We start from the raw sequence: 17,614 nt of genomic DNA on the forward strand, positions 1-17,614 counted from the left end.
ATTAATTGAGATCACGCTGCCTTAGTCCATATATCCATATGAATGATAGTGTCAAGTGAGTTGTACTCTGCTGATTGGTATTGAATCCAGAACAAAATACAGTAGAACTGCTGTAAGTTGACCACCCAAGGGACTATAACAAACTAGTCAACATATGGAGGTTGTCAACATAAGGAACTACAACATCAAAGTATTGTACTGATACATACATGTGGAACATGTCCATTCTGTGAAAGTTAGGTCAACTGAACTTGGCCAATATAGAGAGGTGGTCAACTTTGGGGGGTTCTACTGAATTTATATAAGAATATATGTATATATTTTAAAATATCTCATATAATGCATGTAATTAATGTATTGATGTTAAAAAGTAAGTGAAATTAATGAACATAACTATATCTCACCTTACAAATATAACAGGAAAATAAATATGCCTACTGTTTTTCCTCATGGAGATATTATCGTAACATCAGTTTTCAGCAAAACAAAGTAGGTTCTGGAGGCATAACTCTGGGTCTCCAAGTTGTTACTCCTTCTTGGCATCAATTTGACTTTTTATCAAGTGTACACAGAATTCTGAATTTGAAATGGAGAGCTTTTGTGACATTTGAGATTGCCTGAAATGGTTTAGTAGTTCTTAGTTGGTGCTAAGTGTTTGATGGTTAAAGGAATAAAGAGTGAACAATGGATACATGGTCAAGTAGGAATGAGCTCTTACCCTGAGGAACTGGATTCTAGTTGACTGTCAATTTCATGTTTCAGTTTCATAAAAATACTTTTACTGTGGCTTGGCGCCTATAGCTCAACCGGCTAAGGCGCCAGCCATGTACACCTAAGGTGGCGGGTTCGAATCCCCAGCCCGGACCCGCCAAACAACAATGACTGCTGCAACCAAAAAATAGCCAGGCGTTGTGGCGGGCGCCTGTGGTCCCAGCTACTTGGGAGGCGGAGGCAGGAGACTCGCTTGAGCCCAGGAGTTGGAGGTTGCTGTGAGCTGTAATGCCATGGCACTCTACCCAGGGGGACAGCTTGAGGCTCTGTCTCAAAAAAAAAAAAAAATACTTTTACTGTTTGTTTTTCTCTGGCTGAGGCTCTCAACAAACTGTGCAAGATTGGGGGAGGGTGGTATTTGCCAGGACTTAACTGAAACACGGAAGCAATCAAGTGGTTGAATTCTGGAGTTTTTAAATTGAATGACATTCCTTTATCCATATTGATTTGAGCTTTGGTAAATTCAATTGTCGATACCACCTGGATAATTGTAAGTCTTTCTGAAGCTTTTTTTAAAAAAAACCATTTTCAACATAGCTCCAGCAAAATCCAAATTTCATCAATTGAAAACTAAGAATCATTTCTGCGGGATGTGTAAAACAAGAAGCTGACCAGCATTATTTTCTTCTTCTTTAATTCGGGATCATTATTGAGAGTTATTCTTGAACTTTATGAAAACCAGATTGGGGCACAAGCATTTATTGAATTGAGTTCAAGGAATCAGAACTGAAAATCATTCAAAACATGACATCAAAAAATAGTCTACGTTCTTTCCTCTCCCTGAGAATGAGACGACTTCTGACTAGGAAGCCTGAGGCAGACAGTAGAGCTGGATTTCATTGCTGTTTCGGGCTTGTTAAAGAAATGGATGTTTAGCTTACCAGTCAGAAAGAAGTCATAATTTCTTTTCAATCGCTACTTTTCTGGTTTATCGGTTACAGCCTTTGATCCTCTTACTTGCTTGTTCAGGAAGCTGGGATTTCTAACCACAGAAAAAGTTCCAAATTGTGCCATTCAAGGCCTTTTCTGGTCAAGTCCCAGAGACCTCCCTGCCACTTTCCTGGTCCTTGCCTCTGCCGGGCACACTCCTTCCCAGCCAGAAAACACTATGAATGGTCCACCGGTCTCTGTTTTGCCGCCTCCAGTCCCTTCTCCCCATTATCCCACCTCTCAGGAATGCCTGTTTCTCCTCTCCAGTCACTGAGTGTTCCACATGCCCTTGGAGGTGTGACATGCCACCTTCCAGGAGGCCTTTCTCACCACGTCATTTCCTCTACCCTCTTATTTCCTCCCTTAACTAAAACAAATCTTCCCTTTCCCCCACCCCGGTCAACAGGCACACAGACAAATGAACATGCTCCCAGGATTTAATCCCATTCAAGGCCCTGCAAGTGGATGTTAAACCCAAAGGACAAGCGGGGGCACTAGTCCATCTTGCTGCCCACCTACTTGCCAAGGCCTGTGCCTGCCCCGTGACTGTGTGTCTAGGAGCAGCTCTGCCCATTTGGGTCCACGTTTTTCTCATTCCCTTTACCAGGGCACGGGTCTGTGGAGGGTGATGACTACACTCTGTATTCCCACCATTCTTGCTGCAACACCTTTCTTATACATAGTAATGTCTCAATGACTGTTCACTGAATTTAATTGAAGGAATGAAAGGCATTTGTTAAAAGCAATGACTTCCACCTATAAATGCAAATATGCAAAGTGCTGAAGGAATTCAAGTGGACTCAGGAGATGTGAAGCAGTAACTTGTCTGATTTCAATTGCATCATGCTTCTATCTCAGTTAAGTAATTTCCTACAAAAAAAATGTAATATCCAATAGTCTTTTGTGGTATTTCAGGGATCCTGTTTGTGACAGACTATGACAGACCATGGCAGAGTCTGACTGAAATTCATTTCTGGCTGTGTGTTTAAATAACTAAAGGATAACATGAGGAGTTGTCTGAAGTGGGCAGGACAAAGGCCAGGGAGAACACCCATGGGAGCGAGGGCAGCTGGGGAGGAGCCGGTTGGATCAGTCTGAGGTTAGTTTACTTCCTAGAAGTCTACATTCAGGCAAAAACAAAACAAAATGAATAAGCACCCCATCCTAAAGTCCTTGAAGCTAGAATTACTCTGGCCTTGCTAACTCTGCAAACAGTATAGCTTGATGTGGCCATGCCTTCCAACAATTGCTCTGTGAAGCCTTCAATGGAGACTTAGCATTAGTTCTGTGGGCAATTTGATTCAATAAATGAGAACTGAATGTCCATAAAGTAAGCCTTACAGACTCCAGAAAAATGACGTACCTATCATAGGTTTTATGCCTATTTGGTGACATGGCCAGGACTTAAAACTTCAGATTTCAAGGGGCAACCATTGACCAGCCTGTTCAGAAAAATCCCTGTGTCTATAAACACAATCCCCTGTCTGCGCACTGCACAGTCTAGCTTCAAAGAGCTTTACGTTTCACGGGAGGCATTCTGTTCATGTGATGACCCGTTTCCTCTGCAGGAAGAGAGAACCTTCCACGGGAGATGCATTTCATAGAGCCTCTCTCTGTCCTTTCTCCTCACAGTCCTCTGTGATGTCTGTCTGCTTCGCCCGTTTCCATCCTAACTTGGTGGTTGGTGGCACTTACTCGGGCCAGATTGTCCTCTGGGATAATCGCAGTCATCGAAGGACACCGGTGCAGCGGACGCCCTTGTCTGCTGCTGCACACACAGTAAGTCAGACTTTCCTCATGTCCCTCTCTGCCTGCCAAGCACTGAAAGAGGAAATGAAAGTTCCTCTTGTTCACAAAAGTACAGATGTTGCCAGTTGAACACTAAGTTAGTATCTATAGTTATTATATCTTGAGGAATTAAAAATTATTATAATAGTATATACTAATTAATAATTAGTATAGTAATTATTATAATAGTATATACTAATTAATAATTAGTATAGTAATTATTATAATAGTATATATTATATATTACAGACTTTGATCCTCTTACTTGCTTATATTAAAATATTATTATAATTATTATTTTTGACTGTCAGTCAAAAATATTATATATATATTTGACTGACAGTATAAAGCTGAGTGAAAAGTAGTTGAAAGGAGCACTGGCTTTAGAGGTATCTCTGAATAACGTACATGTTCTAGCACAGAGAAAGGATCTCCTTGGATGCCCCAAAAACAAACAGGGAAGAGAAACTTTGGAAGAAGCATCTGTGGAACTGTATCTTGAAAGAAACCCTTCACTTCACATTATAAAGTAGAAATAGATATTTTTCAAATAAACCACAAAGGGTAAGCATTCTATGTCTAGGGATGGTATATATGGGATTTTTGCCAATTGGCCTTTTCCATTTGTGATTTAAGGAGGTACTATGACTTTAAATTCCGGAATGTGTGATGTCTCAATGTAAAGTCTACAGTGACAATATAATCCCTAGGGTTAAAAGTCAACATCTCAAAACCATTACCCATAATTTAGTAGAAGGGGTTCCGTATAGTCTTCATGAGACAACTACTCTGTCATTTCCTTTAAGAGAATGACAGGTGTGTATAGCAATTGTTAGGACGAGTGAGAAGACAGACATGTCTCCATCAATCCTTGCTACCTTGACATTCAGGGTAACTGATGTTCTTTCTCTGAAATGCCCAAATTATGCCCAAGGATACAGCTCTACTATTGTTTTCAATTTCCTTAATGTGGTTGCCTCATCTGTTTCATCTGCTGGCCTCAAAATCATTCTGGCTTGAGGAAGGATTGCTAGCTGCTTCAGCTGAGATCTGGAGGAGGAAATTTCTTTCACTCTTATAAGATTGACAATGGGAAATGACAAATACCATGTCAGTCCTAATTTTGATTGATTGGGGGTGGAGAGAGACAAAGACACATTCAGGTGAAACTAGTTCTTGGGAATTTTGGGAAATTGCTCTTGCCTACCCTATTTCTCCAAACTAATTACAGAAAATTGTAGCCCAGGAAAAGACAGGCTTACTGCAGGTGTTTGCTCAAGTAGTGCGAAACCACTTTTCCTTTTTCTTTTTTTGCAGTTTTTGGGGGGGCTGGGTTTGAACCTGCCACCTCCGGTATATGGGGCCAACACCCTACTCCTTTGAGCCACAGGTGCTGCCCTGAAACTACTTCTTCTTGACTTTATATCAGTGGTTCTCAACTTTCCTAATGCTGTGATGTATTTTCATTGTTACAAAGGGGTCACGACCCACAGGTTGAGAACCACTGCTCTATATGGGTGTCTGGAGTATTTGTGAACATACCTTTTGAAATTTCCAAAATTATATATCCAAATGTTAGAACATTTAGTAATAAACATTTGGGTTAAATCTAAACCCAGGCACTCTTCCAAAGAGTTAATGTTTCTTTTTGAAGTAACTGAAGAGTGTGATCATCACAACTAACATACTATTATCAACAAAATTCATGACATTATTTCTGTTAGAAAATAAATAAAAACTTGTCCATTTTTCTCTTTTCCTGTGTTTTATCTATTCCACACCTAAAATTTCACAGTTAATTTTGTGATTGTCTTTCCATCTCCCTTATTGCCTGACTGGTTGGTACCAGGATCAAAAAGGAAAAGGAGGCCCACCACAGATTACTAACTAATTTCCTTTCACACCCACCACACATATGTATTTGAGACAACAGGAAATCATAATTAAAACAAAATCCGTCTGCCACACAGTAAGTTTATTCCTAAAATAAATAAAAACAATCTGGATTCTTACTGGAAAAATGAGCTCTACTGTTGCTTTTTTCTTTCCATTAAGTAGAGGGGTGTGTTGGGGAGGGGATGTAAGCAGTGTCTGCTTCTGTTTTGGTTTCTTTATGTCTCTCTCTCGAACAGAGAGAAACTCAAACAGTTTGAAAGACTCTCTCGTCTTTCAAACCAAGTTCTATCATTCATGGAAGCACAGGCGAGTAGTACTGATTAAAGGATTAAAGGCCAGGACAGGCTACAGGCACACTCCTCTGGATTTGACCCTTCTCATCCTTTTTTCTGTCCTGCACCCTCTGTGTCTTAACCCATTAGCATTTCAGTGATTTGTGTTGACGCTCAGTGATTAATGAAGAACCCCATTGTTAGATGGATATCAAGTTCAAAACAATATTTGAACCCCGCTTTTCCATCCTTCAGTTTTACTAAGTCTACTGTTTCTAGGTGAGAATTTGTTACATGCACTTTTTCATTTGATTTCTTCACAGAGCTTTACGTGTTGTATGGCTCCAGGCATGAGTTTGATTGTACACTGCCCCAGGCTCCTCATACACCAGAGACTGGGGAAAGAGTATTTTCCGTTGTCCCACAAACAGTCAGTCCTCTTGATATTTGGAGAACTGATGAGGATAATATTTAGTTTCAGATCTCTGCTGTGCTTCCAACTGGGCAGATCCACCAGGGCCAAATTCCTTTGAAAGTTTGAATAGGTACAGATGTGGAGATAGGGACACTTTTACACTGTTGGTGGGACACAAACTCATACAGGCTTTTGGAAAGAAGTATGGAGAATCCTCAAAGAACTCAAGTTAGACCTCTCATTTGATCCTGTAATCCCATTACTAGTCATCTACACAGAAGGAAAAAAAAATCATTTTAACATAAGGGCGTTTGCAAAAGATTGTTCATGGCAGCTCAATTTACAACTTCTAAGTTGTGGAAGCAACCTAAATGCCCATCAACCCAGGAATGGATTAATAAACTGTGGTATATGTATACTATGGAATACTATTCAGCCATAAAAAGATGAAGACTTTACATCTTTTATATTAACCTGTATGGAGTTGAAACACAACACTCTTCTTAGTAAAGAAGTATCACAAGAACTGAAATACAAATAACTAATGTACGCAATACTAGTATGAAGCCAGTAGAAGGTCTGATGCACACACACTTAAGAGAAAAACTCAATTCAATTCATGTTGTGGAGAGGAGGGAAGGGAATTGGGGTCCTACTTAATAGGCACAATGTAAGGGTATGTGGTATATGTCCAGGGTGAGGGACACAACTATAACATGGACTTTACCTAACAAAAGAAAACATTACAAACTAATTGTTTGTATCTTCACATTAATCTGAAATAAAAAATAAGTAAGTAAATAAATAGAAAGTTTCAGTAGGACCATAACATGAAAGACATAGGGACTCAGTTGACTGTCCATCAGCATGGGCGAAAGAGGTGATGTAATTGTCAAAAAAGCAGATTTGATCTTAGCACGCATTAAAACAGTCTTTTATAATGACACAAGAAGTGACGATTCAATGTTACCCAGATGTCTTTGTTTTTCTGGTCAGAATGTATTAGTTCCATTTCACTCTTAGAACTTCGCTATTAGGGGAACTAAGATAAAATACAGCATATTCAAAAGAGGTTGAAAAGGATGGAGAAGGATTTGAAAACCAGTTACCCAGGGAGCAGTGGAAAGAATTGGTGAAGGTTAGTCTGAGTAAGCAGGACTTGTGGGGGGAGGGGTAATGTGAAACAACAATCTATAAATATTCAAACAGCTGTCTTCTTTTGACGTGATCAGCCTGATGCTGGATCGAATGTATCCTCATTAGTGGAAGAAAAAAAACCCTAGGAATCAGTGCAAAACCTGGCTACCCTTTAAGAAAGGTGTTTAAGCAGCGTAAGGACCACCTCTTGGTTGAGGCAGATGAGCAGCTTCACTAGATGGTTATTACTGCTCCTTCTGACCAGCAGTTTATATGATAATAATAGCTTGGGAACCATCCTTTATACAATATCAACTTGCCAATATTAAAAATTGTTTCATTGTAATTGTGGCGAGGTATTATGGACAGTAACTCATCAACAGTAAGACTTTGACTGTCAGCTATTTGCACAGAGAAGCATCAAGTCAGTTGTGGTTTGGCCACAGATAGCTAAGCTGCCTGAAATCTAACCCAAATTGCTGCTAGGTTCAGCTTATGCTAACCTTCCATTTAGTGTTTAATGTGCAGCTGCAAATTTTGGCCCATGGTGTAGAATTCTGCAGAGGAGGATGACTTACAGGAGGATGACAGAAGGCTAGAGCATCTTGCTAAAAGTTCCTGGGATGTATAAATGACCCTGGGTAAATCTAAACCTCCATACTACTCTGAATAGCATTTTGAAAAACAAATTTATTGTTATCCTGGATTTCGTAGTAACATTAAAGAAACTAAATTTTATCTCACTAAGTACGTTGTGCCAAGAATTTTACTATCAATATCTCCCTCCCCAAAATTAAACAGGCAAATGAATATTAACCACTTTTTATAAAGAATGTTAACAAATGTGACTATAATGCAGTAACCTCTAGAGTTAGTAACTTCCCAAAGTCAATAGTTCTGAAGACTGTCTTTTTCTGTCACTCACATTGAGCTTAGAAGCCAAACTCTGCAGTGGAGACTTACCCACCTTCCCCTCCCCGCTTGGCTTCTGCCCTACCATCCTCATTTGCTCCACCCTCCTTCAGTTCCACAGCATTGCATCCGACTGAGCAAGGTGAAGCTTGGTGAGGATTTCCACTACCATGGGAGTGCCGCCAGAGCCATTAAAAAGAAATGGGGTTCAACTCAAAAGTGGCAAATGACCTGAGGCTTGTATTACAGTGGTATTATGTCACTCTTTAATCCTTGTTTTGGAATGATGTGTTGGCCACTCCAATGTAAGCATTTCCTCCTGGATCTGTGTCTGATCCTCCATGTTTATGTTTTTGCAGCACCCCGTGTACTGTGTCAATGTTGTCGGGACTCAGAACGCTCATAACCTCATCACTGTCTCCACCGATGGCAAAATGTGTTCCTGGAGCCTGGACATGCTCTCAACTCCACAGGTGGGTTTGTTTTCCCCTACACATAAGCACATCCTGGTTAAAAGAGAGACCTACTTAATAGAACATAGTTCCTAAAAGCCAAACCCTCACATCCTATAGGAGCTAAAACCAATGGATGCACTTGAAAGAGTGGGGCCTGCTTTCCGCAGTCTCCTCTTGAAGCCAAAACCCATTTCCTTTACCACAAATCATGTAATTATTGTAATACGTTAATCCTTAGGTCAGTTTCAAGTGAAAATGAAATAATCCATTTTAAAGCATAGTAATTATGGAAGTTGCCTACGGTATGAGTTGTACTTACCCTAAAGCACTGCTAAACAAATGCAAATGAGCTTGAAGCTCAGCAGAGCCATCCCTCATGGGGACTTGCCATGGAGGAAAGGTCTCCCAGCAAAACAGAAATCCAAGCCCTTGCTTGCATCCATCGCCTAGACAACCGCCTGTGTGTATGAAGAATTTGTCAAACCATCTGTTTTCTCCTCTGGAATGTTTGTCAGAATGGCTCCTGCCATTCCTTACTCAACAAATGAGAAGTCGAAAACGAAAAAGTTCCAAAGTTTCCAAACCACCACTGATTGCAGTAATAGGAACCAAACAAAAGAACCGAAGTGGGTGAGAGTGCTGGAGAGAGTCTGTATATAAATGCAACTTTCAAAATATACATAAGTATGCACACACATGCATACATGCAGGAACGCAGGCATACATACTTTCCCCCATTTCTTTGTGTGAAAAAACAGTACTTCATCACCCTCCAACTAAAAGCCACAAAGAAGAATTCATTATTCTAGCCTTTGACAAAAATACAAGGAAACATGAAGAAAATGCTAACAGATTATCTAGGAGATAATTCTCAACTTTAACATTCCTCTTCCCTTTCCTGGAATAACATCCCTGGAATGCCTGTCACACAATTTTAGAAGACATCAAAGGTTCAATGTATACATAAGGAAATGTGGAAACTGCAAAGAACCTCCTTTAAGTTGCCACAAAATACATCCGTAGGGAATACCAAGACTAAGTTCTTTTTTAATTTTAGGGGGAAAGAGAGTGCGAATAAGCTGCTCACACGTGCCATTCCTCGATTTTTGCTAATCCTTCACATTACATAGGTCTGGAGTTGTGCGGGCATACCTTATGACTTTGTCTTCAAATTCTCAGCCACTTTTTCTTTTTTTTTAAGCATGGAGTTTATACACACATATAAAAAGAGAAAACCCTCCATTTAGGAATTTTTAGTTGGCCTTTTTTATTACGTATGTCTTTGTCTAGGTTAAACCAGTTGTATAGGGCTTCAAAGCCATGCTTAGTAGTTTGAGCATGCCCACAGGCTGCTGCATCTATGGAGAGACAGAATTTCATGGCGTGGCTTCCATAGGCAGCAGGAAGGTAGAGGGCTAGCCCACAGTTATCCCTGTACCTCTCTCTTCCAGTTAGGCAACTGAGAAGCTTTACCTTCCTGGCTGTTATTTTTAATGATGGAGCAGATCATTGGCTGGTCCAGTTTGCTGTATGACATTGTTGTAGCGTCTTCTCCTTGGGCCCAGTTGCTAATGTGCTTGCTGTGTCTGATCTCACAAACTGTGAGCACATCACAGGACCGTGGGGTCAGTGCTGCCTGTGCTGTCAGCATGCGCTTCGGATTTATGGACTCCTGGAAGGAAATGACTGAGTTTATTTGTTAGTGCAAGAAAGACTGAACTCCTGGAAAACTATAAGGATATGATGCCCCAGAATGATTTTTCAAAATTGTTTCAGATACATAAAATAGGGTGTTTAATGTAAATACCCAGAAATACTCAGTGACATTAGTTATTGTAAATTACTCTTTTCTGTTATTAAACTTAATTCAGCAGTGTATCTTTAAAAATTGGGAATTTTTAATTTCCAATTAAAAATTATTTTATATAAAATAAAGACTTCCATTAAGTATTTTAAAGACTTACTTAAATCTCGTTCCTTTGTAGGCTTATAGCCTATGCACCCAACGGCTGCCCTTTCTGCAATCTAGACCCTGTTGAAATCTGTTTTTTATGACCTGAGTGACAACTTTCTGGTTTCAGTCCATGGAGGACACACACTTTTCTTTGACAAATGTGCTTAGTACACCTGATATTAATACATGTGTATTCTCATGAGCAATTGATTTTGAAAATGTTTGTAAATACAAGGGTATTGTGTGTTTTATTAAAGCCTGGAGCTGACAAGTGTAACCATTACAGCATTATCTTTCATTTCTGCACCATTAGTTTCAAAATTCTCACCTGTCATCTCTGCCTGACTTAAGAAGCAGCAGCACATGCTGATGAAATCCAGCCGGCCTGAAACCAGAGACCCACAGAAGCATGAATGTCAGGGGCAGTAAAGAATGGTTTCTGGCACAGCCGGGGTCTTTTGTAACGCTGCGTGAAAAGCAAACAGACGATTTGGCCAAATGATTTTTCCGTGCTATCTTTGGCATGGCAGGGAGTTGACAGATGGAAATGTAACTACACCGTGTTTTGGTAGGAGAGCATGGAGCTGGTGTACAGTAAGTCCAAGCCTGTCGCTGTTACCGGAATGGCCTTCCCGACAGGAGACGTCAATAACTTTGTGGTTGGCAGCGAGGAAGGTACAGTCTACACGGCCTGTCGTCATGGAAGGTGATTCTCTGTTTCTTACTAATGACATGTTCCTCATTTCCCAAAGTCTGTTATCACCTGCTGTCTTATAACCAACCACCTTGCGTTTTAAGAAAGGCCTTTCTGAAGAAAGGCAAAGTACAACTTCAAGGCTTCCTTATCTTAAAGCATACATCTGCTCTGGTCATTGGTCATTTGGAAGTCTTTGGCAGTTCTTGCAGCCTTGAGGGGAAAAGTCCAAGCTTCTTAAGCCTATCAGGTAAGACCACCTGCCCCCGTCCTGATGCCTCTTCATCACACACCTTCAGGCTCCAGCCGTGTGCCCATCCTCAATAACAATCCCTAGACATTGCTCACTCCTCCACATCTCCAGCACTTGTATGTTCAACTTCCACCAGCTGAGCATTACTCCATTTTTTGCCTGGTTAATGCCTCCCATCAACCAAGAGCCAGCACAGAGCTCATTCTATATTGAGACCTTTCCTGACTCTTATGCAAAGAAAATTTCCTCCTTTAAGTCCCATAGAATTTTCCTTCCTTCTATTCAGTCCATCAAGGAATATTACTAAGAACTTAGCATGTGTCAGGCACCATCATAAAAATGCAGTAAAGAACAAGAAAGAGAATTTTAGTTCTAGTTGTGGGTAGAAAACAACTTAGCAAATAAATATATAGTTTAGGATGATAAATGCTACAGAGAAGATCAAGGTAGGATGAGCAGAATATTGTCTGTGCGACTCAATGCAAAATGAATATCACCTACTAGGTCCATTTGCATTGAACTGAGGGACCTGGGGAGGTGAACACCAGCAAGCACTCCACAAGGAGGAGAAATAAGCCCCCTCCAATGTTCCTCACTGGCTTTTATTGAAGTCTCAGGCATGAGAAAATACAGCACAGCAGAAAGCTTCAAAGAGAGAGTAAAGGTTAAAAAGCAAGTAGTTTATCTTTAGCTGCATGATTGCACTCCTAACACATCCTGTTTACTGTACTTCTGTCTTTCCTTAATCTTATCACTGCTAATATATGACTTAGGACTGGGACAGTATGCTGTTTAGTGAGTATTGTTTTTAGTGCTCAGGGCCAGGAGTGATGCTTGGTTTTTTTCCCAGATTATTCTGTCCCAAGAGCTTAGCACTTTTAACCCTATACTCTATCCTACAGAATATGACTGTAGGCTGTTAGATAAGCTTACTATTTCATTTGTTTTTCTTAACCTTCTACAATAGCATTAATCATATTTTGTTCAATTATTCAGTCATTTGCCAGTTTTTCAGTGCCTGGCACATAGTAAGCGAGGAACTAAAAAATCTATACAGGGAGTAAAGAAATGACAATTTCCAAATATTATAGAGAAGTGCCTTAAAACCCTTCCTCCAAGTTGGAGGAATTAGAAGAGTGTGAGTCACACAAATCACTGTGCTGCTTCCAGGTGACAAGAACTCTGCCTTGATTGAGAGACTGGCAAATGTCCCCCGGAAGCAGAACTGTCAAGAGAAAGTAGAATCCAATAATTTGGACTAGATTGTAAAATTGCATGCAAAACTTAACAAGTGGCCTCACATCTTTTGAAAGTTTCACTCTATTCACACTGGTGCTTAATTTCTCTTTTCACTTTGTAGTTTTTGTCCAATTGATTTTTTCATCTCTTGCACTCATCCCAGGCTATTAAGATTTAATGAGGAACCACAAAGTATTCCAAGTTCATATTCCTGTGGTTTTGTGCCTTACAGAAGTAAAGCATCTAGGCCCAGCTCTGTTATTTTTTTTTTCCATTCAAACAATATAAGCTGCTATCCTCCTGCTATTCTGCACACAAAAACAAACAGTATTTGTCCTGCTCACATGATTTGAAGATGACTTAGGGAGATTTGCCTCACAGTTCCATGTCCAAAGTTCCTCCTTCATAAAGTTGTCAAAAAGCACACATGAAAGTCTTATCAGTCATAAAAAGATCGATAAAGGTCATCCACATACACGTTTACTATACACTTACTTTGAGCAAAGTGCATTGCTAGATGCTACAGAGCCTGCAGACATCATTTAAACATAGTTCCTATCATCAAGAAACTGACGACAGTGGGAAAGATAAATGCACAAACATCCAGAAGATAAGTAGAATGTCTTAAGTGGCATGAAAGGTGTAGAAGGTGCAGTGGACCACATGTGAAGACACAGCTTTACCTACCTACGTATTCCTACATAGGGAATGTAGGCACAGGATCAACTCACTTAATCCTGGGTACCGCCCAGGTCCTTCATCATCTGGGAAAGCCATAGAACACGTTCACTGATAGTCTTCAGAATTTCTTCTTTGTTAGTTTCTCTAATGTAAATAACCCTTTATGTGATGAATATTTTTTCCCTGTGGTTACTGTTCTTTTCAAACACAATCAAATGTATGATCTGTGGCTCAAAAGGAGGTTCCCTATGACACACACTACAAAGCTCTTTACAGCAAGTTTCATTTCATTGGTCCATCCAATTCCATCAGAAATATAAAATGCAAACCTTAGCAAATTCATGCCCTCGTCACACTGGCTTTGTAGCCATCGTAAATGGTCCGTATGGGGCTGTGGGGAGAAGCAGGACATTGCTGTTTTTCACCTAACATAGAGAAGGTGCAAATCCACTTCCATGAGTTAAACAAGGTCCTTGTTTTGCACCCTATAAACCTTTTCAGGATGCTGTTAAGAGCAAGTGGAATCTCACCAGGGCCCACTTCAAAGACCAGTTCCTTGGTTCATTAGAACAAATTTCAACCATCGTGTGTGGAACTGCTGTTAGCAGTTTCACTGGGTATGCTTTCTGAGGGCCTGTTACACAAACACACACACAAAGCACTTTGCTCAGAATTCCAAAGTTTGTTCAGCTCATTGACACTTACTCGTGCTCCAGAGGCCCGAATGTTTTAATAACAGAATTCGTTTTTACTCTTAGTGACATAATAGTCCACTACCCCATGCATTTGTCATGTATATAGACTTGTGCACATACATTTTTTAAAAACTCTATTTTCTGAACTGTAAAGGAATAAATTCGTGACGTTTTAAGCCACAAAATTTATGGGAATTTCTCGCAGTAGGAACAGGAAACTCACAAGAGGGCTCTCTGAGAAGGTGAAATTTATGTGAACATCTGATTAAAAAAAAAAAAAAGAACAACACTATTTTTTGTTTATTTTCTCAGATTTTCCTAACTGTGCATGATAGCATGCAGGCTATTATGTGATAATAGAGGGCTGGTAATAATCCCGACCTTGTTAAATAAGCAAAATATGTCTGTGAGTAGCTTTTAAAATGTGTATTGTTATTTCCCAAATGTGCTTCTGTTTTTTAAAAAAGTGGAGAGGACATAAGTTTGTCCTTTTTTCTTTGCTATTTCTTTCAACAAATATTTATTGAGCACTTACTATGTGCTAGATGCTAGACACGTGGCAACAAGACAAAGTACCTGCCTTTGTGGAATTGACAGTGGATATAGAAATTTCTCTTCTGCTTTCAGTGAGGAGAAAATGTCCTTTCCTCCATATTTTATTTAAATTATGCGTATTGTGGTAACACATGTTTCTAAGAAGTATTACATTTTTAGGCATAATAACTTAATTGAATAATTTTTCTTGAAAGAATAAATGATTATTTCTCCAGGGATGTACGGAATGTCATAGCCTATGGGCTCCCAAAAAAAAGTTAAAATAGAAAATGTACAAAATGCCACTTCAAGAATAAATAGTCTTATAAATATGAACTCTTCTGAGATCTAAGTATATTTGATTCCACTAGAATAGCTGTATCAACAATAGGACTTGAACTTCTAATCATTGGAACTTCTAAAGGATGAAATGATAAAATGTGATATTAAACTCTGAACTTTAAAAAGGCCTGATATTTTTTTAACCAAAAATACTGCATCACATGTCTGCAAACCATTTCTTTCTTTTGGGATAACTGTGAGTGTAGTTTTGTGTTTAGTGGTGAATGGTTATTGTAAACTATGGAGAAGTCAATATGCAGAGGGGAGTTTGTGGCTTTTGGAAGCAATCACTGCTTTGCAAAGGTCACTCCTTTCATGTGTTCTTCACGCAGCAAAGCTGGGATCGGTGAGGTCTTTGAAGGTCACCAAGGGCCAGTGACAGGAATTAACTGCCACATGGCAGTGGGCCCCATCGACTTTTCCCACCTGTTTGTTACATCATCATTTGACTGGACTGTCAAGCTTTGGACCACAAAGGTAAGAATACCTTGATTGAAATTCTCAGGTAATATGTGGAGGAAGAGGGTGTTTTTATCATTGTCTGGGGAAGTGGACGTGAAGCCTCTTCCAAATGTATGCACCTGCTGGTGAGCCCTCTCTGCCTCACAGCTAGTTAAAGCCTACTTCTTCAGTCCATTTTATTTATGTTTAAATATAGAAACAAATACTGGAAAACATTCTAATTGCAAAAATTTCAAATAGTTAAAGTAATGATGAAGCCGACATTGTTGTTCATCAACTCTAACCTGGCCCACAGCGTCCCCTTCATTGCGTGCCCCTCTTCTGTGTTCAAGGTTGATCTTCCAGAACATGGTAACATGTGCTTACTTACATATGTACTTGTGGAAAGATACACTTAGGACTTTGGTTGTTGGTCTTATTGTTTGGTTGGTTGCAAGGGCTTATTTTATTTTATTTTTTATTTTGAACCCGTGGTGGTTTTTAAGCTGGTAAATGGCTCTGTGTTATTTGTGTTTTCAAAGGTAATTTTCAGCATGTTTGAGAGCAAGAAGAAAAGCAAACACCATCCGGAAGGAAGGTGCAGTAATGTAGAGAAGAAGTGACAGTGGCTTAGACCAGTAGTCTGGAATGGAAAGAAAGTAAATGGCCTTGAGAATCAAATTTAAGAGATAGAAGCCTCAGAAACTGGCTATTGGTTCGATAGGGGAAAAGGAGAGGGAGTGACCACAGAGGACCCAGGCTTCTGCCCTGGGTGGCTGGTGTGTCATGGCAGCACTCACTGCGCTGCAGAGCAGCGGAAGAAGGGTGTGAGGGGAGAGCTTTGCACATGCTGAGGTTAAGGTGCCTGGGAGGCCCATTTCCAGATCCCCACAAGGGTAGGTGGAGAGAGAGAGAGAGCTGCAGTGTGCACTTGGTAGCAGTCAGAATAGCAATGATGGCTCGGCGCCTGTGGCTCAAGCGGCTAAGGCGCCAGCCACATACACCTAAGGTGGCGGGTTCGAATCCCCAGCCTGGGCCCGCCAAAACAACAATGATGGCTGCAACCAAAAAATGGCCGGGCATTGTGGCAGGCGCTTGTAGCCCCAGCTACTTGGAAGGCTGAGGCAGGAGACTCGCTTGAGCCCAGGAGTTGGAGGTTGCTGTGAGTTGTGATGCCATGGCACTTTACCCAGGGGGATAGCTTGAGGCTCTGTCTCAAAAAAAAAAAAAAAATAGCAATGATATTCACAACCAAAGAATGATTTTTATAAGAAATGCTAAGACTCAATCTGGAGAAAAAGGAGTACTTAGGAAAGAAGTAGGGAAAGTGGAACTAGAAAAAGAAATTACGCTGGTGCAGTGGCTCACGCCTATAATCTTAGCACTCTGAGAGGCTGAGACAGGTGGATTGCCTGAGCTCAGGAGTTCCAGACTAGCCTCAGCTAGAGTGAGACCCTGTATCTAAAAATAGCTGGGCATTGTGACGGGTACCTGTAGTTGCAGCTACTCAGGAGGCTGAGGCAAGAGAATCATTTGAGCCTAAGAGTTTGAGGTTACTGTGAGCTATGACACCACGTACTCTACAGAGGGTGACAAAGTGAGGCTCTGTCTCAAAACAAACAAACAAACAAACAAAAACAAAGAAAAGAAAAAGGAATTTAAAAATAGCTGAAGGAATAAAAGACAGATGACTATAACTTTTTGTGCATGGCTTCTTGAAATCTATGGAGAAGACCGTGTCAAAAGGATGGAACTGGCTCTTAACTCTGTGCGAAGATGCACAACCTCACTTATCAGAGAAATTCAAATGAAAACCAAGTCGAGAAATCTATTTTCACCTATCAGATTGACAGAATCTAAGTTTCACGACATACTCTCTGATGAGGCTGAACGAACTTAGCCATTCTCATTTCCATCGCCCCTGGAAATGCAAAATGGCACAACACTGTGGAGGAGAATTTGGCAACATCTAAAAATAATATGTGTGGCAACATCTAAAAGTGATACATGCTATAACAGAGCTATTTCCACTTCTAGGAATCTATGCCAGAGATAGACTATCCAAAATAAGAAAAAGACATATCCAATTTGAGTTGAACTTATCAGTAAGAACTCAGGGTGTGAATTATCTTTAAATATGCAGAAAGCCATTCATTGAAAGATTACTTGAATAGCAAAAGACTGAATACAACTCAAAAAATTTCC

The 17,614-nt window shown here is 40.2% G+C and overlaps 1 protein-coding gene across 3 annotated transcripts in view; it reads left to right on the forward strand.

Moving 5' to 3' along the window:
- DYNC1I1 (dynein cytoplasmic 1 intermediate chain 1) overlaps positions 1-17,614 on the forward strand; it is a 321,862-nt gene that overhangs the window by 246,367 nt on the left and 57,881 nt on the right. For all 3 annotated transcript variants that reach the window (XM_003782687.3, XM_023519229.1, XM_023519232.1), the window contains 4 exons: positions 3,334-3,480; positions 8,481-8,594; positions 11,103-11,236; positions 15,301-15,445. In XM_003782687.3, the coding sequence (XP_003782735.1) occupies positions 3,334-3,480; positions 8,481-8,594; positions 11,103-11,236; positions 15,301-15,445 (540 nt within the window). The remainder of the gene's footprint in view (positions 1-3,333; positions 3,481-8,480; positions 8,595-11,102; positions 11,237-15,300; positions 15,446-17,614) is intronic.

The sequence above is a fragment of the Otolemur garnettii genome, unplaced genomic scaffold (genome assembly GCF_000181295.1).
Source record: "Otolemur garnettii isolate 467f Iridium unplaced genomic scaffold, OtoGar3 scaffold00005, whole genome shotgun sequence".
Lineage (NCBI taxonomy): Eukaryota > Metazoa > Chordata > Mammalia > Primates > Galagidae > Otolemur > Otolemur garnettii.